The sequence below is a fragment of the Dipodomys spectabilis genome, unplaced genomic scaffold (genome assembly GCF_019054845.1).
Source record: "Dipodomys spectabilis isolate Male_0828 unplaced genomic scaffold, ASM1905484v1 ptg000136l, whole genome shotgun sequence".
Taxonomy (NCBI): domain Eukaryota; kingdom Metazoa; phylum Chordata; class Mammalia; order Rodentia; family Heteromyidae; genus Dipodomys; species Dipodomys spectabilis.
Window position 1 is genome coordinate 11,784,147 of NW_024870813.1, and position 25,867 is coordinate 11,810,013.

The 25,867-nt window shown below is 40.7% G+C and overlaps 1 protein-coding gene across 3 annotated transcripts; it reads left to right on the forward strand.

Annotated features, from left to right (window-relative positions):
• Positions 1-1,025: 1,025 nt before the first annotated feature.
• Positions 1,026-25,867, forward strand: Anxa7 (annexin A7). 3 transcript variants are annotated; one of them, XM_042690243.1, is made up of 13 exons: positions 1,026-1,072; positions 6,569-6,623; positions 8,970-9,171; positions 10,251-10,352; positions 11,086-11,150; positions 16,948-17,050; positions 17,261-17,355; positions 18,171-18,284; positions 18,483-18,653; positions 20,806-20,976; positions 21,051-21,126; positions 22,885-22,997; positions 25,444-25,867. In XM_042690243.1, exons 2-13 carry the CDS (start codon positions 6,570-6,572, stop codon positions 25,564-25,566), a joined length of 1,389 nt encoding a protein of 462 aa, XP_042546177.1. In that variant the 5' UTR covers positions 1,026-1,072; position 6,569; the 3' UTR covers positions 25,567-25,867. The 3 variants fall into 3 exon arrangements, with proteins under 3 accessions (XP_042546177.1, XP_042546179.1, XP_042546178.1); XM_042690245.1 differs by lacking the exon at positions 1,026-1,072 and adding an exon at positions 1,425-1,443; XM_042690244.1 differs by lacking the exon at positions 1,026-1,072 and adding an exon at positions 1,430-1,448.

Genomic DNA, 25,867 nt, shown 5'->3' on the forward strand with positions numbered 1-25,867 from the left:
CAAGTGGTAGAGTGCTAGCCTTGAACAAAAAGAAGCTCAGGAACAGTGCCCAGGCCCTGAGTTCAAGTCTCACTTGCTTAGAACTGAATGGTACACACCTATGATCCCAGTTGTTCACAAGGTTAGAACTGAATGGTACACACCTATGATCCCAGTTGTTCACAAGGTACTCAAGAGATCATGGTGCAAGGCCAGACAAGACAAAAGTTACCATACTCCACATAACAAGCAAGCTAGCCATGGTCGTGTGCACCTGTAACCCTCGCTACTTGGAGGTGGCAGGGGAATCCTGGTCCCAAATTGTGGGACCCTCCAGGAAAGAAACTAAAGCAAAAAGGACTTCAGTGGTAGAGTGCTTGCCTAGTGATCTCAAGGCCCCGAATTCTTTTTTTTTTTTTTTGGTCCGGTTGTGGGGCCTGAACTCTGGGCCTGGGCGCTGTCCCTCAGCTCTTCAGCTCAAGGCTAGTGCCCTACCACTTGAGCCACAGCGCCACTTCCGGGTTTTTTCTTTTTGCTTATGTGGTGCTGAGGAATCGAACCCAGGGCCTCAGGCATGCAAGGCAAGCGCTTTACCACTGAGCCACCTTCCCAGCCCAAGGCCCTGAATTCAAACTCCAATACCGCCACAAAAAAATCATCTCTGATCCTAAAGACCTTGTATCCAGGAAAGGAAGACTATTTGACAGATGGAGTGGGAAATGTCACAGTGTTTGAAGGAATATTTTGATGAGTACCTCTCCAGTACCAACCATCTAGCATTCACAACAAGTATTCATTTCTCCGTCGGCCATAGAGTTTGCCCAGGCTTCCCACTCTAGAGGTTCAAGATTTTTCTCCCAAAGTTGAGCGGCGGCAACTTCTCGGTAGGGAGGTGTGTGGCCTAACCGGCTTGGCTACCAAGGGACGGTGAGTGCTCCCCGCCCTCCCGCGCTGGATCCCGGGGGCGTTCCCCGCTCGGGTGCGGCCGGCTGCCGGGTCGCAGTCTGGCCCCGCCCCGCCCCGCCCCGTCCCGCCCGCCGTGGCTTCCTCTTGCGCACCAGCGGGCGGGCTGTGACGCTACTCCCCGGGTCAGGTGAGCACGAACGACGCCCCTCTGCTCGTTTCAGCCCGCGAGTTCCCCCCGGCCACCGCCCCCTTCCACCGTGGGGTCCTCCGTCCCCGTTGGAGGCGGGGAGCGGTGTCGATGCCTCGGGCGCGGGTCTGGAGACCCCGGCTGCGGGGCAGGGGCCGTGCGGGGCGGGGTGGCTTCGGCGGGCCTGGGGGGTAACCGGGCAGGGCGGCTCCCGAGGGCCTGACGGCCTTGGGCGAGGCCTGAGTCGGAGGGAGCCTTGGCTCCTCGGCCTCCGAGGACAGGTGGGCTCAGGGTGGAGAAGCGAAAGGCCAGAGGACGTCCCTACTGAAGTCACCTCCGGGGAGGCCCACTAGGGAAAACCGAGCAGCCAGGTGTGGTAGGTGACACAGCAAACGGAGGGGAACTTAGGGCATTTGTGTTTAGTGAGGCCTAGTGCAGAATTTCATAAACCTGACGCCGATTACTGGCTCAGCCTACAGTAGTTCTTGGAAACCGTTCTAGGAAATGGCATTACAGATCTGATTCGTTTCCTTGCCCTGCAACAAGCGTGTGGCTGATCAGCCCTTCTTGTGCTCACACTTTCTAAGGAACCCTAGGTGCTCCAGGAGATGACTGACAGCCACCATTTTGGGGACACAAAGCAGATAGGCAATATCTTTCCCACTGCCTCGTACTCCTTAATTGCTGCCAGCTGATAGCAAGTTAGCCTGATAAAGTCCTAATTACATTCTTAAAAGTGTAATGAGGAACCAGGAAGGTGTTTCAGGCATCACATAACTGTTAGAATAGGTCATTTGGGCCACAGAACGGGGAATACTACTTGGGGTGTTCACTTTTCTGGCCTATTTGGAACCATACTGAATTTCCACGTTCTTTATCCAAATCACCAGACTGCAGTTCCTTTCAGACCCTAAGGCAGGTCTTGGAAAATTGGATCTGTTGATGTTTCCCAGTTGAAGTCACAGTATTTGGGAGGGGCGGGGGCAGGTGGAGGGGGAATTGTTTTTCCTTCATAAATTTGCAACAGCTGCCTTTTTGGTTCCTGGGCTTCATGCCATCCGAAACTCCCATAGTAGGACCCCACCCTTTTAGGAGCTGACTCACTGGGTGGAAGTAATTTGGAGAACCAAGAATGATTTTCTGCTTCTCTCAAAAGTGGTTTCTGACAGAATGGTAAAAAGAAAATAAAAGTTCTAGTTTACTTATTCATTTGAGCAAAAGTTGAGTAGTTTGCCAAGTCCCCCCTAAGGGTATTTAACTTTTTATTGGAAAAAAAATTAAAGTTTTTAATACAGAATACTGCACTTAAAATGGTTTTTAGGGGCCTGGGAATATGGCTTAGTGGTAAAGTGTTTTCCTACCATGCATGAAGCCCTAGGTTCAATCCTCACTAACACACACACAGAAAAAGCCGGAAGTGGCACTGGCTCAAGTGGTAGAGGGCTATCCTTGAGCAAACGAAGCTCAGAACTCCGGGACAGTTGTCAGGCCCTGAGTTCAAGCCCCAGGACTGGCAAAAAATAGAAATAAAAAAAAATTTTTTAGCAGTACTGGAGCTTAATTCAGGTTCTCCAGCAGGACCTCTAATATTTGAGCCACACCTCCAGCCCCTTTTTTGCCTTAAAAAAATTAGTTATGGCCCTAGGCTCCCTAGCATTCCACTGTCCTCTTTACCTCCACCTTCAGCGTATTGACATGTACCATCACTCCTAACTCCATATATTTTGCTAGTGGTGGTGGTTGTCATGGGGCTTGAACTCAGGATCTGGGCACTGTCCCTAAGCTCTTTTTACTCAAGGCTAGCTCTCTACCACTTTGAGCCACATTTCCACTTCCGGTTTTCTAGTGGTTAATTGGAGATAGTCTCAGGGACTTTCCTCTGGGTCTGGCTTCAAACAATGATACTCAGATCTCAGCCTCCTGAACAGTTAGGATTACAGGCATGAGCCACCAGCACCCGCCCATACATATTTTTAAAGGTTCTACAGGAACACTGGAAAGTAATTTATTTTTCATTATTCCTGTGCTCGCTCTCTCCCCAGGAAGCAGGTACTGTTTTCTACTTCCTTGAAAATAGCTTTTTAACATGTTGCAAACTACATTTGCGGTTTTCACCTTGTTTTTCTTCACATGATATGTATTGGAAATGGTTTTATTGGGGGGAAAAAAGTTTCATAATGTTTTATCTGTCCCTTAATGATGGATATTTAGATTGCTTTTAACTTTTCTGTTATATATAACACTGTAAGGAATGGCTTTTTTACATTAAATTTGTCATTTGTGGAAGTATTTCTACAATATTCATTCTTGAAAATGGAATGGTAGCCGGGTGCCGGTGGCTCACGCCTGTAATCCTAGCTACTCAGGAGGCTGAGATCTGAGGATCTCGGTTCAAAGCCAGCGCGGACAGGAAAGTCTGTGAAACTCTTATTTCCAATACACCACCAGAAAACCAGAAGTGTCGCTGTAGCTCAAGTTGTAGACTGCTAGCCTGGACCTGAAGAGCGCAGGGACAGCGCTCAGGCCCAGAGTTCAAGCCCCACAACCGACAAAAAAAAAAAAAGAAAATGGAATTGCATGCTAGTCCTTTATACTACATTCTTCACAACGTGCCAAAATTCACCACTTTTTTTTTTTTTGCTTGCCAGTACTAGGGCTTGAACTCAAGGCCTGAGCACTGTCCCTGAGCTGCTTTTGCTCAAGGCTAGCACTCTTCCACTTGAGCCACACAGCACCACTTCCAGCTTTTTCTGTTTATAGGGTGCTGAGGAATCGAATCCAGGGCTTCATGCATGCTAGGCAAGCACTCTATCACTAAGCCACATTCCCAGCCTGAAATTCATTAAAGTTTTAATTTTTATTATTTGTAAATAGTCTTTGCTTTTTTTCACTCTTGTGAAAATCCTGTTGACATATTTCCATAAGACCCTTAAAGATAATATTTAAGGGTCAAATTTACCCCCAAAAATGTAAACATATAACTTTGTGGAATAATTTCTTGAGACTTTAAATTGCTTATGCAGTCTTTGGTCTTGCAACTACACTATTTATCTTAAAAACTTACGTTCAGGGGCTGGGAAGGTGGCTCAGAGGTAGAGTGCTTGCCTTGCATGCATGAAACCCTGGGTTCAATTCCTCATCACCACGTAAGCAGAAAAAGCCGGAAGTGATGCTGTGGCTCAAGTGCTAGCCATGAGCTGAAGAGCTAAGGGGCAGTGTCCAGGCCCAGAGTTCAGGTCCCACAACCGACAAAAGCCAAAAAAAAGCAAAACTTATGTTCAGCTTCTTTCCTTTTCAATTCTGGCCCCTTTCCCTTTAGTCCATCTTAATATTTTAGTAGTAATATTTGTCTGTTTATTATTTGTGTCGGTGCAAGGTCTTTAACTCAGCACCTTGCACTCTCCCATTCTTGTTCAGCTTTATCACTCACAGCTGGCACTTTGCCACTTGAACCTCCATGCTGACCTCTTTGCCGGTTAATTGGAGAGAGAGTCTGTCTGGACTGGCTTCAAACTGATCCTCAGATCTCTGCCTCCAGAGTAAAGGATAGTGTGGGCCACCAGTACCCAACATATCTGATTGTTCTTTAGAAGCTGTCATCTTACTTCATACTCTCATTCTGACCAGCTATAGAGAAAAAGAAAGCAAAAAACATTTATCTTCTCCTGTTTTTGTACTCAGGTCTTTGGATTCCAAATGACAATTTGAGAATTGACTGGGTCAATTTTTGTATTATCTTACTAGTTAGTAACTTATAACTTGATTCAATATAATTGCATCCATTCAATTCGGCATCTCTTTTAGCTTCTATAACTAATTTATCATCTTATTGTAAGGAACACTATAAAAGCAAACATGTCAATGTTGCATGCTCAAAAGAATGAATATTCCCCCCCCTCATCATTTTTATCAGCACCTAGGTTACTGTTTATTATAGAATGGTCTTTGGTAAGTGCTGAGTTGGAGTTGTTGGTGTCTTTTTTTTTTTTAATGCAATGCACTGAACCCAGGGCCTCCTGCATGTACTCAATCACTGAGCTATACACTTTAACTGTTGGTTTGGCATATTGATGTAAAAGAAATATGAATCATGGATGCCTATAATGGAAAGAAGCACCAAAAACATTTTCCTTATTTAGTGATACTGGGGTTTGAACTCGGCCTCACACTTGTTAAGCAGGTGCTCTATCACGTGAACCCCTTCCTCAGGCCTTTAGTCATTTTTCAGGAAGAGCCTCATAGTTTTTGTATGTTTCTTTGTTTTGTTGGCCCAGAGCTAGCCTCAGAGCAAGTCCTACCTTCAATTTCTCACTTAATTGAAATCACAAGTGACCAACTAATGAATGATTGAGGTGGAAGTCTCTAACTTTTTTTTTGCTCAGACTTTGAACCACCATTCTTCCATCTTCACCTCCCAAGCAGTTGGTACTACAGACATGAGCCACTGCACATGGTAAACTAAATGGCAGGTCTAGAAATGCCAAAACAATGCAGTATTTTCACTGCTACATGAGCATCATCTGACATTTTCCTAGATATGCAGAATCTTAGTTCCCATTCTGAAACTACTGAATTAGAGTCTGCATTTTAACAAGATCCTCAGGCAATTTACATCCATATTAAAGTTTAAGCCAAGGTTGAACTTTGGGCCTAGGCACTGTCCCTGAGCTGCTTTTTGCTTAAGGCTAGCACTCTAAGACTTTGAGCCATAATTCCACTTCTGGTTTTCTGGTAGTTAATTGGACTTTCCTGCCCAGGCTGGCTTCAAAGTGCAATCCTCAGATCTCAGCTCCTGAGTGTTAGGATTACAGGCATGAGCCAACCGCACCTGGCTGAAAAGCAGCATTAAAAAAAAAAAATGGGGCTGGGAAGGTGGCTCAGTGGTAGAGCACTTGCCTTGCATGCATGAGGCCCTGGGTTCGATCCTCAGCACCACATAAGCAGAAGAAGCCGGAAGTGGCACTGTGGCTCAAGTGGTAGAGCGCTAGCCTGGAGCTGAAGATCTGAGGGACAGTGCCCAGGCCCAGATTTCAAACCCATGACTGGACCTCCCCCCTCCAAAAAAAAAAATGAACAGGTAATGATGGTGTCCAGGAAAATTGGAAAGGTGAGAGAGTTTAAGCAGAAGTATAAATGGAGAAGCAATTTAGAAAGATAGGTTTATGTTATGAAGCCTGATCTAAAAATATAAATAATGGAAAGAATAGGAGAGGCATTTCAAAGGAGGAATGGTAAAATATTGGGTTACTTGCTAGCATATTAGGTAATTTAACTAGTGATTCCTTTGAGAGAGAAGGGGTTTTAATGGTGGTCTGCTAGGAAATAATAAATATTTAATTCTGCAACAATAATGGAGTCATCCTAACTGGTTTCTGGCCTCATGTTAATGTCTACCGTAGAAGTATACATGTGTGTCTCTGTGTATCTTCAAAGATTTTAAAACAACAAACTACATAGGATTTTTTTCTTGTCTTTTTTTTTAAACCATTGTTACAGAATGTCATACCCAGGCTATCCCCCCACAGGCTACCCGCCTTTCCCTGGATATCCTGTAAGTATTGCTACTAAAGTATTCACATTCCTGAAACAGATGTTATGTATGAATGGTCAATGAAGTATCTTACAGATGTGTGAGAGCAAGAGTCATAAACGCAGATGCGCAGAGGCACTGAGTGGGATTAGTGCATGAAGACATGGGCTGTGCGGAATGAGAAACCACACTTCATCTCTGGAAAGTAGGAGGCTGCTAAACAATAGCCTGATAAGGCTGTGCAGGGAAACAGACCCAGTGGCAGTATTTCAAGGGAAGCCAGAGACTTGCATTTTACATCATGATACAAATTTTAAAAAATTAAATGCTAGCCGGGCGCTGGTGGCTCACGCCTGTAATCCTATAGCTACTCAGGAGGCTGAGATCTGAGGATCGCGGTTCAAAGCCAGCCCAGGCAAGAAAGACCGTGAGACTCCTATCTCCAATAAACCACCAGAAAACCGGAAGTGGCGCTGTAGCTCAAGTGGTAGAGCGCTCGCCTTGAGCTGAAGAGCTGAGGGACAGCGCCCAGGCCCAGAGTTCAAGCCCCACGACTGACAAAAAAAAAAAAAAAAAAATTAAATGCTAACCTCCAGATATGTATGTAAGCATACATACATATGTACATACTGGTTTTTAAACTGTGTCAGAAGGTTTAAAATAAGAATGGCTTGACTCAGGTAAATTACAGAGTGATAGAGGATTAGCCCTGCACTCCATAACTGGACTTACTCTGATGTATATGTAAGAATGACTCAGTTTTATAATTGCAAGTAGTAGGGCTGTCATCTTAGGATACTAGCAAGAGGGGTCCATCTAGGTGAGTGATAATGTGTAAGTCCCTTTTTTTAAACTGGACTCTGGCAACCATTTTCAGTCATTTAGGCTCATTGTTGAAGTAGATAATTCCTTTTCTTACCATAACCACTAATGACATTTCTCACCTGTTTCCTGAGATCACCAATGGTATAGGGGCCATTGGTCTTGTTTTGTGTAGTGCTTCAGGTTCCCTGGCTCATTTGTTCAGATACTACCACCCTGTAGTACCTTGAAATCTTCCATTGGAACCCCTGCAGCTGGCTGGCAGATGAAGGACAAGAGAGAGCACTGAGGATTGGGCAGAGCTTTAGGGACCATTTTTTCATATGGGTTCACTCATGTGGTCTTGTCTGACTGAAAGGAGGTTTAAGAAATGTAGTATAGGTTTGCGTCTGGAGAGAAAGAACTTCCTGAACACTGACTTCTGCCATTCCTAGGCCCTGTCTGGCCTGCACTGAGATCCAAAATGTTGCACACTGTGTGTGAAGGGACTTACCACTTCAATCATAGGCTCAAGTGTGCTGCAAGGGAGCTGTGAATTTCTCTCACTAGGGTAGAGAGATATATTTCAAGATGCTAGGAAAATGAGGGAACTCACAAGCTCTGTTAGTTGTTCTTAAAGTTAGTTGTCCTTAAAGTGACAACCTGGTTCTCCCAAACAGAAATAGAATCCTCTAGTTTAACTCAAGTAGAAATAAATCTAACCAAATTCTGACAAAAATATTTCCTGACAGACTAATATACTACTAATAAGCTAGTGTAAGATAAAAGGATAGCTAATGAGATTTTTGTGTGTATATGTATTGGTTCTAAGGCTCGAACTCAGGACCTGAGCTTTTGTGCTCAAAGATAGCACTTGAGCCAAAACTCCAGGGCCAGGTTTTTTCTAGTGGTTAATTAGAGATAAGACTCATAGACATTCCTGCCTGATCTGGCTTTGAATTATAGTCTTCAGCTCTCAGCCTCTTCAATAGCTAGGATTATAAGAATGAGGCACTGACACCTGGCTCTAATGAGATTATTGAAAATTAAAAATATTTTTCTTGCCAGGTGCCGGTGGCTCACTGCCTGTAATCCTAGCTACTCAGGAGGCTGAGATCTGAGAATCACGGTTCAAAGCCAGCCCGGGCAGGAAAGACCGTGAGACTCCTATCTCCAATAAACCACTAGAAAACCGGAAGTGGCGCTGTAGCTCAAGTGGTAGAGGGCTCACCTTGAGCTGAAGAGCTGAGGGACAGCGCCCAGGCCCAGAATTCAAGCCCCATGACCGACAAAAAAAAAAAAATTTTTTCTTTTTATTTTTTATCTAGGCATGGGGCAGGCTGTGCATAGTTATGCATACCTATAATCCCAGCACTCAGGAAGCTAAAGCAAGAGATCCTGAACTTCAGGCTAGGCTGTAGAGTGCGCCCTTATCTAAAAAATGAATAAATAATTTAAAACAGAATAAAGCAAAATAAGAAACCTTAATATTAATCCTTGTTTTTTTTGTTTGCTTTTTTTGAGATACATTTATGATCATGTTCATTGAAAATTTTTATTTTCTAGCCTGCAGGTCAGGAGTCTTTTCCCCCTCCTGGTCAGTATCCCTATCCCAGTGGCTTCCCTCCAATGGGAGGAAGTGCTTACCCACCAGCTCCAAGTGGAGGCTACCCAGGAGCTGGAGGCTACCCTGTACCAGGAGGCTATCCAGCCCCCGGAGGCTATCCTGGTGCCCCACAACCAGGGGGAGCTCCATCCTATCCTGGAGGTAAGCTATGCATCATAGAACTAGTAGTGATTTAAGACTACTGAAGTACTTTTTTCTTTCGTCTATCCTCTTCATTCCTTCTTGTTTTCTGAAAGGTCACACTTGTCTTAGCTTGGGGATAGCTGAGAAGATTCTTAGGGCATGAGAGCTAGGAACAGGCTAAAACGTTCTGCTATGAAAGGAATTAATTTTTTGAGTAATTGAAGGGCCTGTATATACCACTTTGCTTCATTGTTTATACTCTTAAGAATTGATTAAGGCCCAGGTGCTGGTGACTCAAGCTTATAATCCTAAGTACTTAGATAGACTGAGATCTGATGATCAGGGTTCAAAACCAGCCAGGCAGGAAAATCCATGAGATTCCATATCTCCACTAAACTACCAAAAAAGCTGGAAGTGGAGCTGTGGCTCAAGTGGTAGAGTTCTAGCCTTGAGCAAAAGAAGCTCAGGGACAGTGCCGTCTCTGAGTTCGCTCTCTCTCTCTCTCTCTGTCTCTCTGTCTCTCTGTCTGTCTGTCTGTCTCTCTCTCTCTCTCTCTCTCTCTCTCTCTCTCTCTCTCTCTCTCTCTCTCCTCTCCCTCTCCCTCCCCCCCCCCTGTCTCTGTCTCTCTATCATGAGCAAGCATGCGCGTGTGTGTGTGTGCACACACACACAGATTAAACTATTTCACTTAGCATGACAGTAACTACTATTTGGATAGCTTTCTCTGAAAGTAAAAAGAAAAAACCTTACCAATCTGTGTAATAAGTCAATAAAGGAAAATAATATAGTAAGATTTTATTTATGTATTTTTTGAGACAGTATCTCACTGTTTCACACAGGCTGGCCTCAAATTCCTGATCTTCCTACCTTAGCATTCTAAGTGTGGGATTATGGATGTGTGTCATTATTCTTGGCTCTTAAATTTGTTCTTTAATGTGGAAAGAGTTGGTAAGAAGATAAATATAGACAAAAAGTATTGATATTCTAGCATTATTGACATATCTTTTCTACTGTTAACAGTAGGCATATTTCTAAAGTTTTCTCTGTAACCATGAGAACGTGAACTATAATTAAACTATCCACTGAATTTTCTCCAGGACAAGGATTTGGAGCCCCACCAGCTGGAGCAGGCTTTTCTGGCTATCCACAACCACCTTCACAGTCTTATAGTGGAGGTCCAACTCAGGTCCCACTACCTGGTAGGTACCAGTTGTCCAGAGAGAAACAGTATCATGACACTGTCAGTCTTTCAGTTGCTACTAGGAGAACTTAATTTATGCTTTGAATACTCTTCAGGGAATGTTTATTTCTGTAAAATAAATATAAATATATAGATTCTTTTTATTAGCTAAACAGGGCAGGATTTTATTGTTGTGTCCCCACACTTGTTTCTACTTTATTCTAATCAATCTCATCTCCTCTGTCACTTTCCGTGACCATCCCCTAAATTAAATAGTTTTAAGAAATAAATTTATTTGATAGAAGAATGTAATGAATCAAATGGAGATGAGAAGCTTGTTGTTATGTTAAAAAGTCTGGCTCAAAGCCCAAAAGCAGATCCTTCAGGAACTTCTGCCCACTCCTGTACCACAAGTGAAACCACCTTCAGAAGTATATCCTGAAAACTATTCCAGATGGAATTTAAATTAAATGTGGTACAAGTACACACACTCATTAACCACTTACATAAAGTATGGAATATTAAAAGGCTCTTATGATCCAACTTGGTTTTACATTCAGCACAACATTATATTTTACAGCAGATCATAATATTTTTTAAAGTATCTCATTTAATGACAGCATGAATATTCTCATGTTTCTATATTCACAGTGATCAACACTGTCTGGAAATATTAAGTCACGTAACCTGGTTGCAACTGTAAAACCAGTTGTATAAATTGAGTGTTGTTCTGTTTGTTTTGTCACATGTAGGTGGCTTTCCTGGAGGACATATGCCTTCTCAGTTTCCTGGAGGACAAGTTCCTTATCCTAGTCAGGTATATTTGCTGCTTTCTTTTTTTCTTTTTCTTTTGGTAGGTCATGGGGCTTGAACTCGGCCTGGGCACTGTCCCTCAGCTCTTCAGCTCAAGGCAAGCACTCTACCACTTGAGCCACAGCACCATTTCCAGTTTTCTGGTGGGTTATTGGAGATAAGAGTCTCACAGACTTTCCTGCCCAGGCTGGCTTTGAACCACAATCCTCAGATCTCAGCCTCCTGAGTAGCTAGGATTATAGGCGTGAGCCACTGGGCCCAGCTACTGCTCTCTTTTAAATTTTTTGCTTATACATTTTAAGTTTGGTCTAGGTTATGGGAACTCATACCAAAGAAGAGCATCCCTCCTTTGCTGATGCTAATGGTTTATGTGAAACAGTAAATAGTTTACCTCAGTAACTTAAGCTTTACTCTTGGCTTCTGATAGACCTTATGCTCTAATTGGTCTATCTGCTATCTCAGTATACAGATAAGTTTGATAAAACAACCCTAAGTCCTTCTCACAGGTGATGATGTTCATAAGTTAGTCCTTGAGATTCACATAGGCTCTCGACATTGGTTCTAGTTCTTTCTCCTCTTTGCTACCCTTCCCAGCAGTTATATCTAGGAACTTGGGTGATTGGCAGTGGTTTATGAAGGGTGATTTGGTTTTCCCTTTTTCCCTTTATAACTTTCTACTCTTATTTCAGATCAGTACAGAATCCTTTTCTTCCTATCCTGTTTTCTCTCCTGTTTCTTTGGATTATAGCAGTGAAGTGAGTAAGGATTTCTAATGTCCACTAATTACTAGGTCCTTATGTATGATTTCTCATATAATTTCTTGAGGGCTCAGATACATTTTGTGTGTGTGTGTGTGTGTGTGTGTGTGTGTGTGTGTGTGTGTGTGTGTGTGTGTTTTGTTGTCAGCCCTGGGGCTTGAACTCAGGACCTGGGCTCAGATACATTGTGTGTGTGTGTTTTGTTGTCAGTCCTGGGGCTTGAACTCAGGACCTGGGCTCTGTCCCTGAGCTTCTTTTCACTCAACACTAGCACTCTACCACTTGAGCCACAGGCCACTTCTGGCTTTTTCTGTTTATGTGGTACTTAGGAATCGAACCCAGGGCTTCCTACATGCTAGGCAAGCATTCTACAACTGAGCCACATTTCCCAACTCCAGATACATGGGTTTTAACTTTATGTTCCTATAGTGCTTGGTGGGGTTGGCTATCTGTTTTGGGGATTTGTTCACGGGTCTTTTGCTTCCTAGGTAGATGTTTTGCTACTTGAGTCATGTCCCTACCTCTTTTTTCTTTATTTTTCCAAGTGAAGTTTCTTGTGTTTTTGCTGTGGCTAGTCTCAGATTAAGATCTTCTACCTACAGCCTCCTGTATAATTAAGGACCATCTGCCTTATTAATTGTGATAGATTCTCACTAAGAACTCATTTGAGGCTAGCCTTGAACTGCCGTCCTCCAGATCTGTTTCCCAGTATTTAAGATTATAAATGTTGGTTCACATGCTTGGCTTAAACATGGTCACTCGTTAAGTCTTTTTTTTTTTTTTGGGTCCAGTCGTGGGGCCTGAACTCTGGGCCTGAGCGGTGTCCCTCAGCTCTTCAGCTCAAGGCTAGCACTCTACCATTTGAGCCACAGTGCCACTTCTGGCTTTTTTCTTTTTGCTTATGTGGACTTGAACCCAGGGCCTCAGGCATGCAAGGCAAGCACTCTACCACTGAGCCACCTTCCCAGCCCCTCGTTAAGTCTTTTGAGTTGATTTCTCAGTATCCACAGGTTTTCCATATATGAAATCCACATATGTATAGCTACTGATTTTAATACTGTTTTATTCATAAATTTCCTTATTTAATTTTTTGTCCTATGAAAGTTACTAGGAGTGAGTGGGAAAGAGGGAACAGCTGACACTAAATAAAAGGAAAGGAATGTACATATCATCCAGTGCAGAAGAAGTAACTGTATTGTCAAAGCTCATAGAACTTATAAACTTTATAGATCATGGTAGACAATTTGCCTCATGAAAGTTAGAACGTATTTGTGACTTCAAGATCACTATCCCATAATACTGTGAAATTTATGAAATTATGTAATCACTTAATCACAATAAAGAATTTGCAAAAAGAAAGTTACTAGAAAAATACAGAATACTGTTATGCCTACCTTCATCTTGATTTTCTTACTGATTTGTATCATGTATATTAATAAAAGTATAATATTTTCAAGTTTGATTTTGGCTAAGATAGATTAAGGAAGAACAATTTTCTTCCAGTAATGGAAGAGAAATCTTTTAGTGATTTCTTGGCCCACTTTGCTGATGTGAGGAATTTGAGATCCAGAGATGTGGAGAAACCACATCTAGCCACAGAGCTAGAAAAAGACAAAGCTGTGATGACCCTATCTATAGTTCTTCTGACTTGCAGACTGGTAGTTTCTCTGCTAAACAATGCTGCTCTGCTGAAAAAGTAAATAACTGTTCTTCTAATGGATGTAGTAATTACTTCCAATCCTTTTATTACTGTTTTGTTGTTGAGGTTGGTTGTTAATATAACTTTTTAATCACTTTTGACTTTTGCTTTTTCTTACATAATATCAAAGACATCATTTTATAACATGAAAAGATTTTTTTAAACATTAAAGCATACATAGCTGGGTGCCTGTAATCCTAGCTACTCAGGAGGCTGAGATTTGAGGATAGCGGTTCAAAGCCAGCCCAGGCAAGAAAGGCCATGAGACTCCCATCTCCAATTAACCACCAAAAAACCAGAAGTGGCTCAAGTGGTAGAGCACGCACTTTGAGCTGAAGAGCTGAGGGACAGTGCCCAGGCCCAAGTTCAAGCTCCACAACTGACAAAAAAAAAAAAAAAGCATAAGCAGTTACTTTCTGTTACAATTTCTAGCTCATGCGAGAACTAAAGGCAGCAGATAGAAATGAATACAGTGGTAGGTTTTGGAAGAGTTTCTAGATGCGAGGGAAATCATCTGTCTTAGGAGTGAAGTCTCTGTCCTCACAAAAGTTAATAGGTCAATGGATATAATTTTAAATTCAGTTACAATTGCTTATAAAGCAATTGGATGATTTTATATTCTGAAATTCTACTGATTTGCATTTTAGCAATAGAATTTTTGAGATACTTGATTAAATAAAACATGTTATGGTAACTACATTTTTAACTCACATGAATTTTATTATATTTCATTCCTCTAAGGTTGCCTTGAATATTTTAAGAAAACAATTGAATTAATTCATAGCATTATATTTTAATTTTTTAAACTTTATTTTGAAATAACAGACTTACAAAAATTTGCAATGATAGTACCTATGTTTATAATAATAGTACTTGTGTAAGTTTTATTTTTTTAAATTTTTTTTGAGAGGTCCAGTCATGGGGCCTGAACTCTGGACCTGGGCACTGTCCCTCAGCTCTTCAGCTCAAGGCTATCGCTCTACTTGAGCCACAGTGCCACTTACGGCTTTTTTCTTTTTGTTTATGTGGTCCTGAGGAATCGAACCCAGGGCCTCATGCGTGCAAGGCAAGCACTCTACCTTTGAGCCACCTTCCCAGCCCCCTTGTGTAAGTTTTATATACATGATTTAATTTTCTGTAAAACACAATATAGGTGGGGGCTGGGAAGGTGGCTCAGTGGTAGAGCGCTTGCCTTGCATGCCTGAGGCCCTGAGTTCGATTCCTTAGCACCACATAAGCAAAAAGAAAAAAGCCAGAAGTGGCGCTATGGCTCAAGTGGTAGAGCGCTAGCCTTGAGCTGAAGAGCTGAGGGACAGCGCCCAGGCCCAGAGTTCAGGCCCCACGACCAGAAAAAAAACAAAAATAAAAAAACCCCACAATATAGGTGGATGCTGGTGGCTCATGCCTATAATCTTAGCTACTCAAGAGGCTGAGATCTAAGGATTGCAGTTCAAAGCCAGTCTGGGCAGGAAAGTCTGTGAGACATTTTTATTTTTTTGCCAGTCCTGGGGCTTGAACTCAGGGCCTAGGCTCTGTCCCTGAGCCTCTCTGTGCTCAAAGCTAGCACTACCACTTGACCCACAGTGCCACTTCCTGATTTTTCTGAATAGTTTATTGAGATAGAGTCTTGCAGACTTTCCTTCCACTTTCTGGCTTTCTAGGAGTTAGTTGGAGTGAAGAGTCTCTCAGATTTTCCTGGGCTGGCTTTGCACTGTGATCCTCAGATTTCAGCCTCCTGAGTAGCTAAGATTTCAGTCATGAGCCACCAGCACCTGGCTTGTGAGACTCTCTAACTCCAATTAACCACCAGAAAACTGGACGTTGCAGTGTGGGTCAAGGTGATAGAATGCTGGCCTTGAGTGAAAAAGCTCAAGGATAGTGCCCTGGCCTTGAGTTCAAGTACCACTACCAACTAAAGAAAAAAACCAACTCAGCAAGTGTCAATTGAACTCAACCGCAGAACTGGCACACAAAAGAAGTGTCCCAAATCAGAAAGTAACATTGATATAACACTTAACTACCTAACTTTCAGATAAGTCTTACTAATGTCCTATAGTGTCCTTTTTCTGACTACGGGTCAAATCCAGAATGCAACATTGTATTTATTGTCATGTATCAAGTCATCTTTAATCTGGAATCCTTTCTCAATTGCTCTTGTTCAAGACCTTGACACTTTTGAGGGTGCTACCAGTTTTTCTAAAACGTTTAATTTGGGTTTGTCTGATGTTTTCTCATTAAATTAGGTTAGACTTTTTGTCAGGAGGACCAAAAAAACGTTTTCCAGGCACACCATATCTGGAGATAGTTATTGTTGACTTGCTCCATTACTAGTGATCATTACTTTTGACCATTTATTTAGGATGATGTTCTCCTGGTTTCTGTAATGTAACATTAAAACCTATACAAATATCTTGGCTCCTAGCATACTTTTGCCATCTCCTTTTAGCATCCAGTTATAACCCTTGCTTGAAACAGTTCTCATGAATGTATTTGCCAAATAGCAATTTTGTTCGTTTCCATGTAGATTTGTGTTTTAAATATAGCAGCCTTGCCTCACATCAGTGGCTAGTGCCTATAGTCCTAGCTACTCAGGAGGCCGAGGCCAGCCCAGGCAAATCTGAGAGACTCTTAGCTCCAACTAAGTGGCTCAAGTGGTAAAGTAGCATCCTTCAGCAGAAAAACTAAAGTTAAGTGCAAGGCCATGAGTTTAAGCCCCAGTATATACACACACACACACACCACACACACACACACACCACACACCACACACACACACACACACACACACACACACACACACACTCACTCACTCACTCACTTGCTATTTTAGTATCTAATTTGCTTCATACTAATCACTTTTATTCTTCTTTTAATTACAAAATGTTTTACTACATCTTTAACAAACAGGGCCCTGTAGCAAATGAAGATAGATGGCCTGTTTGAAAACTCAGGTACTTCATTTCTAGTTCAGTAAAGCCTTTGCTGTTTCTGTCTTTTTATATCAAATATTGTCATTCATCTTGTACTATTCAGGGACCAGTCTCTTCTCTTATCTTTCTGTGTGTAGATATATGGGAATGTATAAGGAAGCCAAAGCATGAGAAGACTGTGACTTTAACTGTAAAAGTTTGGCCCTTTTTTTCCCCTGGAAGTTTGATATCTACCCATCTGTTAGCAGGAGAAAACTCTGTCCTAAAGGGGACAGGTCCTGTTAGAATGAGTCTTGATAATAAAATGTTCTTATTTGAGCCCCCAAACCCAAACACTCATATCTGGGAAAGTCTTTAAATTGCCTTATTGTCATCAGAGAATCCTGAGTTGGATTTCATGCCTCTTATTCTCAGCCTGCTGCGATGACTCAGGGCACTCAAGGTACAATCCGACCAGCTGCCAACTTCGATCCTATGAGAGATGCAGAAATTCTCCGTAAAGCGATGAAAGGATTTGGTGAGAAAGCAGATTTTTTTTTTTGTCTGTTACAATAAATTAAAATGATTAGCTGTAAAGTAAAATAAATCTATGTCATAAACCAAGTTCCTGTGTACCCACACCTCAGTTTAATTAAGCACATACTACCTTATAAACATTCTAAGAGATGACCTCTAGGGTCACCAAACAAGGACTTCATCCCTATATCCACCTGCATGGCTCTTCCAGGGACTGATGAACAAGCAATTGTGGATGTTGTGGCCAATCGTTCCAATGATCAGAGGCAAAAAATTAAAGCAGCTTTTAAAACCATGTATGGCAAGGTACGTTTTTTGTTATTGTTTATTGTTTCTATAGTGAGCCATAGCACAGGCCTATAGACTCTGCATTGTATTGTATTAGATACTATGTTTTCATTATATCTGTGCTACAAAAGAGAGACAGCTGCACTTTACAGATTGTGGAAGTGATGGATCTACTGTGTATTTCTCTTAAAAGCCATTTTCATCCTAGAGTAAACTTTAATTTTATAGTTTAACCTTATATTAAGTCATATATGAATTATTCATTGGTAAGTAGATTATGACCACCATTGTGATCTCCTCACAGTGGGATTTGTGGCTTATAATCCCTGCCTGTTTTTCATCTTCTTCCATTCCTATCCCACTAAACATTGCCATAAAAATTGAAGTGTTCATGGCTGGGTGCTGGTGCCTCATGCCTATAATCCCAGTTACTCAGGAGACTGAGATTTGGGGATCTTGGTTCAAAGCCAACCTAGGCAGAAAAATCCATGAGACTCTTAACTTCAATTAACTACTTAAAACCAGAAGTAGACCTGTAGCTCAAAGTGGTAGAGCACAAAACTTGAGCAAAAAACTCAGGTCAAGTGCCCAGGCCCTAAGTTCAAGCCTCATGACTAACAAAAAAAAAGAAAAGAAAAGAAAATATGTTCATAAATACAGTGAATAAACTACATTCAACTGAATATGTATGCATTTATTTCTTACTATATTTCAGGTTTGAAATTTTTGCATTCATAAAGCAATGTCATTTTACTTTTCTGTATTTTTCTTAAAAATTTAAGTGACAAAATTTGGAGAGCACATGTACTTAGCTTGTATTTATAATTAAATAGGATTTAATCAAAGATCTCAAGTCTGAATTGAGTGGCAATATGGAAGAACTGATCCTTGCCTTGTTCATGCCTCCCACATATTATGATGCCTGGAGTTTACGGAATGCAATGCAGGTATTATCTGTACTTTAAGTATTTAGAATAAATACAAGTTATAGTGGTTCTGAATTTGTGGTAATGCAGCAATGTATTATAGTGCATCGTCTGAAATATAGAGCATTTCAGTTCTAAAGACATTAGATAAAATAATAATGTCTAACTCAGAGGGTTTTTTCCTTTTGTATAATTTGTCCATTCTTAATTTTTATATAGGGAGCAGGAACTCAGGAGCGTGTATTGATTGAGATTTTGTGTACAAGAACAAATCAAGAAATACGAGAAATTGTCAGATGTTATCAATCAGAATTTGGCAGAGACCTTGAAAAGGACATTAGGTCAGATACATCAGGGCATTTTGAACGTTTACTTGTATCCATGTGCCAGGTGAGTATAGTATGAATGTTTGTACGTTGGTGAGGATGTATTATTATATCTGATGTTGGTGAGCATCTGTATTCCTTTGAATACATAGCCACCTTGGAATATTGCCAACTTTTAGCACTAACAGCACAGAATCCAATGTTCAGATTACTTTGTGTTTATTACTAGGATTTATATCTGCAAGTCTGGCTATTGTAAGAAGAAATTTTCCTCCTTAAGGTTTTATAGAATTAGAAACCCACTTGGGGCCCTGTGATGGTGATAAAACTGTGTGTTTAAGCTTAGTAGTATTCCTAGTTATACTGACTGACTGAAGAAATGCAGGACTGCCTTAGAAGTGTTAGAGGTTGGGAGAACTGTGTGAGAAAAGCCACAAATACTGAAAGTGCTTTAGAGTTCATAATATAATTCTGATTCCCCAAATGTGCTGCAAAAGTGACAGAAAGCCAGGACAGTATTCAGAATGATTAGAAATGGAATTAGAGAATGAGAATGTATTTGAAAGACATAATACAAATGACTAGCATTATTGCCAGGAGTTACTTGCTGTCCTGCTGGAACACAAGGTTGAATGGTCTTGAGGGATCTGAAAGTAGACCAAAAGAGGTAATTACAGAAAGTGTGCTAACTGAGTGAAGTGCAGAATATACAAAAATTAGGGGATATGGAAGTGAGAAAATACAGCAGATGGCAAAAAGGAAAACTAAATGTACCTGCCACAGAGTAACAAGGCAGGGAAATGAAAAATAAATTAGTATTTTAAAACAAAAATGAAGAAAGCCAGAAATAGACATTTAGTACTAAAAAACCAAATCAGACTCCGCATGGGGTGCTGGGTTTCTCTTTATGCAGGCTCACCACCTACCTACCCATACCTTTTCTAGAGTTTGAACAGAGAAGTAACTGTCTAGAAAATGGGACTACATTGTGTGTTTGAATCCATAGGCAATAGTCCGGGAAGTTTTCCTGAGTACCTTTTATTTTTTAAAAAATGTTTTATATGTATCTGTTTGTAGTTATTTGTTTGATTAACTGATTGTTGTACTAGAGACAGAACCTATAGCCTCATGCATGCTAAGCTAATGCTCTACCTCAGTCACACCTCAACCTCTGTGCTTTGTTCAGTTGCCCATTTAGGACAAGTCTTCCTTGTGCCAAGTTGTTCCTCTTCCATTTTGTCCTCATATGGGTAACAAAACACTAGAGAGCAGCCTTGCTTTCTATAAAGCTCATGTGTCATTTTTATTTATGTCTTTATGATACTCATGTTAAGATTATACCTGGATGAAAGGAAATTAATGAGGCTTCCATATTATACCTTTTCTCCCTAGATTTAAAATTCTTTGATGTCAGAGATCTTATCACCCTTTGTCCCCTTCACTTAGCCTACTATCTGGTACAAAGAAAGTATTCCACATCTTTTAGTTGCATGAGTGAATACAAGCATAACTCAACACAGTGCATATTGATCTCCCTAGTAAGGAGAGTTATAACTTTGTCATTTGACTTGGTAATTTGTATTTCCAGTTACAGATATTTTTGTTCAGAATTTTTCTGGTTTAATTCAGCTTGCAAAGTCCTGAAACCCCTCCCCCGCCTTGTAATACTGGGATTTGAACTTACACTTCATATTTGAAAGGCAGGCATTCTGCCACTTAAGGCACACTATCAGCCCCTTTTTGCTTTATGTATTTTTCACGAAGGGTCTCATTTTTGCCAGGGCTGGCCTTAGAATATGATCCTCCTACCTGTGATCTCCTGCATAGCTGGAGTAGCATGTGTGCAACACCATGCCCAGCTTATTAATATAGCAGATCTCAACTTTTTTTTGCACAGATTGGCTTCAAACCTCAGTCCTTCTGATCCTTGCTTCTTGAGTAGCTGGGAATTTAGATATGAGCTATTGCACTTGAAACCCCTTGTTTTAACATAGACTCAGTAAACGATGATACCTATTACTGAAATCCAAAATCAATGTGTAATAACATGCTAGCTGTACTGATATAGTGTCTTTGGAAAACGCACATATATATGATGGATTTTATACCTTAATCCATAATAAATGATCCCTTTATATTCAAAAGTTACCAGATGGGGAAAATTTCTTAATAGAACTTTTTTTCTTTCTTCTAATTCCTCTCTTTCCTTTATGCAGGGAAATCGTGATGAGAGTCAAAGTATAAACCACCAAATGGCTCAGGAGGATGCTCAGCGTCTCTATCAAGCTGGTGAGGGGAGACTAGGAACAGATGAATCCTGCTTTAACATGATACTTGCCACAAGAAGCTTTCCTCAGCTGAGAGCTACTATGGAGGCTTATTCCACGGTATGAGCTCTTTTGAAGGTTTGGTGTTGATCTCAAGATGTGAACAGATTTAAAACTGTAATTTTTATTTGCAGATGGCTAATCGAGATTTGTTAAGCAGCGTGGGTCGTGAATTTTCTGGATATGTTGAAAGTGGTTTGAAGACCATCTGTAAGATACTTTTGAGCTTTGCTTTATTTTGTTTCTAAATGAGTAGTGGTTTTGAATTGTTGTTCTCATTTAGTGAGTTTAATTAATATGATTTCCCAAGAAATCTGCTTACACAGAAGCTGAGCCCATTTATGTTTTTAAATGGCTAAAGATTACATAACTTCCTGTGAATGATTAGTGTGACCAGTGGCTTGCTTTGAGATTATTTGACCTTTATTTCAGCCTTTCAAGAGGACTGTACAAGAAGATCCAATAGATTTTAGCACTTTCTTTAAAGTGAATGAAAGGAACTCCTAATACCACCACAGAATATCATTTTGAGCCTTCAAAAGATACTTTTCAAGAAGTCAGCCCAATAAGAAATTTGCCCTTTTAAAATTAGCTAGTTTCTGTTGATATAATGCCTAAATGTCTAATGAAATGGAAATGTTGTACAGTGGAAACTACATATCTATTGACAGTATTAGTACTGCATTGATATTAACAAAGGCATATCTTACAAATATTACTATAGTAATATATGTACAGTTAATACTTCTTTGCCATCTGTGAAGAGGAAACTTCATGAAGTGAATTTTCCAAAGAGATATGTCAGATTTGTGAGAATCATTTTGAAATCTCTGCTCAAATCTGTATCCTCTTAGAATATATCTCATTTCTTTCTCTCAGTCAAATGATATCCATTAGCCGGGCACTGGTGACCCATGCCTGTAATCCTAGCTACGCAGGAAGCTGAGATCTGAGGATCCTAATCCAAAGCCAGCCCTGGCATGAAAGTCTGGGAAACTCTTATCTCCAATAAACCACTCAGAAAGCCAGAAGTGGAGTTGTGGTTTGAGTGGTAGAGTGCTAGCCTTGAGCTAAAGAGCAGAGGGACAGCGCCCAGGCCCAGAGTTCAAGCCCCACGACCAAGGGAAAAAAAAAAAAAATATATATATATATATATATATCTTTTAACTTACAGAATTCATATTTTTGTCCGTATTTCTTTTAATAAGCTTTCGCAGTACATTTGCTACAGATTTTCACACTGGAGGGGAAAAGAAATATAAAATATTGCATCAATACTGAGAAATTAAGATTTATTAGCCAAAAGGAGTTTTCTAGAATCTCATGTTGCCTGTCTGATGCATTAAAAAATAGCCACGTGCTGGTGACTCATGCTTAGCTACTCAGGAGACTGACATCTGAGGGTCATAGTTCAAAGCCAGCCTCAGCACAAAAGTCCATGAGACTTATCTCCAATAGACTATGCAGAAAAATCTAGAAGTGGTGCATGGGCTCAAGCCTAGGCCCTGAGTTCAAACCCCAGGACAGGCAAAAATGTGTGTGTATGTGTATGTGTGTATGTGCTGAAAAAGTCAAAGAGGAAATTATCTCCAGGTCACCTTTAATTCTTTTTTTTTTTCTTCTTTTTGTCGGTTGTGGGGCTTGAACTCTGGGCGTGGGTGCTGTCCCTGCGCTCTTCAGCTCAAGGCGAGTGCTCTACCACTTGAGCCACAGCACCACTTCCAGTTTTCTAGTGGTTTTATTGGAGATGAGTCTCATGGACTTTCCTGCCTGGGCCGTCTTTGAACCGTGATCCTCAGATCTCAGCCTCCTGAGTAGCTAGGATTACAGGCGTGAGCCACCTGGTCAATTCTAAGAAGTTGTGTGGACAGTAAACAAGTGCAGGTTAGCAGTGATAAGTGAAGTTAGGTGGGTGGGATAGATGTTTGTCAAGCCATGGTTTCTGTCTGAAGCATCTCTGTCTTGTAGTGCAGTGTGCCCTGAGTCGCCCTGCCTTCTTTGCTGAACGTCTGTACTATTCTATGAAAGGTGCTGGCACAGATGACTCTACCCTGGTCAGGATTGTGGTCACTCGCAGTGAGGTAAGGCAAGGCAACAGTTCCTCTTGTCTGCTCTTACTTGATTTCAAATGTTGACTTCTTAAATGTTGCTTAAATAACTGTGAAACCCTCAAGAATGAAGTAAAGAAAGAGAGGTAGAATAGAAACAGCACCATATTGACTTTTACACAATAGTAAAAACAGAACCTGGTGCTGCACTAAAGAACATTTCCTACTTGAGGGTGGTGCAGAGAATACCGATCTAGTTGGAAGATATTTATTTAATTTCCTTAAGAGACTTTCTATTGCTCATGCTGGCACCAAATTCCTAGATGTAAGCTGTCCTCTGCCTCAGCCTCCTGAGAGGCTGGGACTCCAGGTTTGGGCCTGATATTTATTTGATTGCCCTGGGGATTACACCTGAAGCCTTATACATTTAGGGAAGTGCTAAAACTGGCTTTTTTTTTTTGTATTTTCATTTTGTTTATACTTTTCATGGAAGACTTTTATAGACTTATCATTGGATATCAAAGTTGTTGAAATTTAGCATCTTTTATTAACCATATAAAACAATTTTTAAAAAATTTGATCTCGCCAGGCGCCAGTGGCTCATGCCTGTAATCCTAGCTACTCAGGAGGCTGAGATCTGAGGATTGCAGTTCCCAGTCTGGGCAGGAAAGACTGTGAGACTCCTATTTCCATAAACAACTAGAAAACTGGAAGTGGTGCTGTAGCTCAAGTGGTAGAGTGCTTGCTTTGAGCTGAAGAGCTGAGGGACAGCGCCCAGGCCCAGAGTTCAAGCCCCATGACCAACAACAACAAAAAAAAAAATTGACCTCATGATTTTATTTTCTGCATAACAGAAATTGGAGCTTAGACCTTATGGTTTTTATCTTCATAACAAAAGTTAGAGCTTAGACCTCATGATTTGTAACAAAAGCTGGAATTTAGAACTGGATCACTTTGCATCTCTTAATAGCCAGCATTCTCTTAGATCTGCAGTTGGGCTCCACAAAAATTGAAGTCTCAGCACCACCTTCTTTATATTCTTAGCATTTTTCTGGAATAATTGTCTTTGTGATAACCACTCTTACTTCCCATCATAACAACGCTTTCCCTGGGCAAACAGAATCCTTGCCATTCTTTTTTTTTTTTTTTTTTTTTTTTTTGGGTCCAGTCATGGGGCCTGAACTCTGGGCCTGGGCGCTGTCCCTCAGCTCTTCAGCTCAAGGCAAACACTCTACCACTTGAGCCACAGCGCCACTTCCGGCTTTTTTCTTTTTGCTTATGTGGTGCTGAGGAATCGAACCCAGGGCCTCAGGCATGCAAGGCAAGCGCTCTACCACTGAGCCACCTTCCCAGCCCCATCCTTGCCATTCTTGTACTGTGCTACTTTGTGAGTTTGGTGCTTGCCACACTTCTTACAGAAAGTATGGCAAGTTTTAGGAATGTTAACCACAACAGCAGGAAGCCTGCAGCAGCACCACCAAAAGAATATTCATCTTTTTGTGAAAATATAGACTCAAATGTTTTTTGTTACGTTATATATTTTTAATCAAAAGAAAATATAATACTTTGAAATAATACCAGAGAAAGTAAATAGGTTTTTTTGAAAGAAGACTATGGCATTTATTGTGTTTATTCTTAGACTGAAATTCTCAAAGCAGTGTATTTTTTTCCTTAAAAGTATACATATTCTAGCTACTTTTGAGTACATAATTCCTTGGAATTACTTACATTCACATTGTTGGGCATCCATCACCATCATCCACCTCCAGAACTTTTTTCCAATTCCAAAAGCTGAAAATCCTTACTCATTAAATAACTCTCCCAACCAGAAGAAACCACCATGAGACTTTCTGTATTTGACTACATTTCATACAGTATTTGTCCTTTAGTGACTGACTCCATTCACTTAGCCTAGTGTCACCAGGGTTTACCCAGGTTGTAGCATATGTCAGAAATACATTCCCTCTTAAAGCTACCATATGATACCATGGTATCATATATCCCCTTTGGTTTATTCCTTTTTCTGTCTGTAAATATTTTGGTTGCTTCCACTTTTGTCTATTGTAAATAATGCTGCTACAAATGTAAATGTGAAAATATCTGTTTAAGTCTCTGCTTTCATTTGGGATTTTTTTTTTTCAGAAACCACCATATTATTTAACTCAGAACACATAACATTTTACATTCCCACTGGCAATGTACAAGTGTACCCATTTCTCAACACCCTTGCCAACCCTTGCTGTGTTTTGTAATTCTTTTAATAGCCATCTTATTATTAAGTAGTGCTTAAATAACTAATGTCCTTCAGTGTTTTAGAGAGCAGAGAATCAGACTTACAATTGGACAGTCTGCACTGGTATTAACACTAGCTGTTTCTCCCTTCTTCCCATTTTGATTATTAGGATACCATTACTCAAAAAATTATAATACACATGCTTTCTTTTGACAGTTTTTTCCTAACTTGTGATTCCTCATACAGATTGACCTCGTACAAATAAAACAGATGTTCACTCAGATGTATCAGAAGACCCTCGCCACAATGATTGCAAGTGATACAAGTGGAGATTACCAGAAGCTACTTCTGGCTATTGTGGGCCAGTAGGAGAGATTTGTTTTTCCCCATAACGAATGAAGCTATTCATGGCTTACCAAGACTGCTTGACTGCATGCAGCAATATCAACTATCACTTAACTAAAACAGCTTCTTACTGAGGACTGTGTCAAGGGAATGTGCATGGGTTGCACATGTTATTGCCTTAATTCTAATTTTCCCTCTATGTACAATCAATGTAAAAGCCATATTATAATGATGTAGTAATTTTGAACTGTTTATAAAGCTTCATTCTCACTGCATTTATTTCTAATCAAGATTTCAAATGGAATAAAAATCATTCTAATCTCTC

Bases quoted from the DNA above. Each gene is read 5' to 3' on its own strand.
- Anxa7 (XM_042690243.1), top strand. From the start codon at position 6,570: ATGTCATACCCAGGCTATCCCCCCACAGGCTACCCGCCTTTCCCTGGA. The intron at 17,356-18,170 runs GTACGTTTTTTG...ATAATTAAATAG, and splicing joins TTAAAACCATGTATGGCAAG to GATTTAATCAAAGATCTCAA. The intron at 18,654-20,805 runs GTGAGTATAGTA...TCCTTTATGCAG, and splicing joins TACTTGTATCCATGTGCCAG to GGAAATCGTGATGAGAGTCA.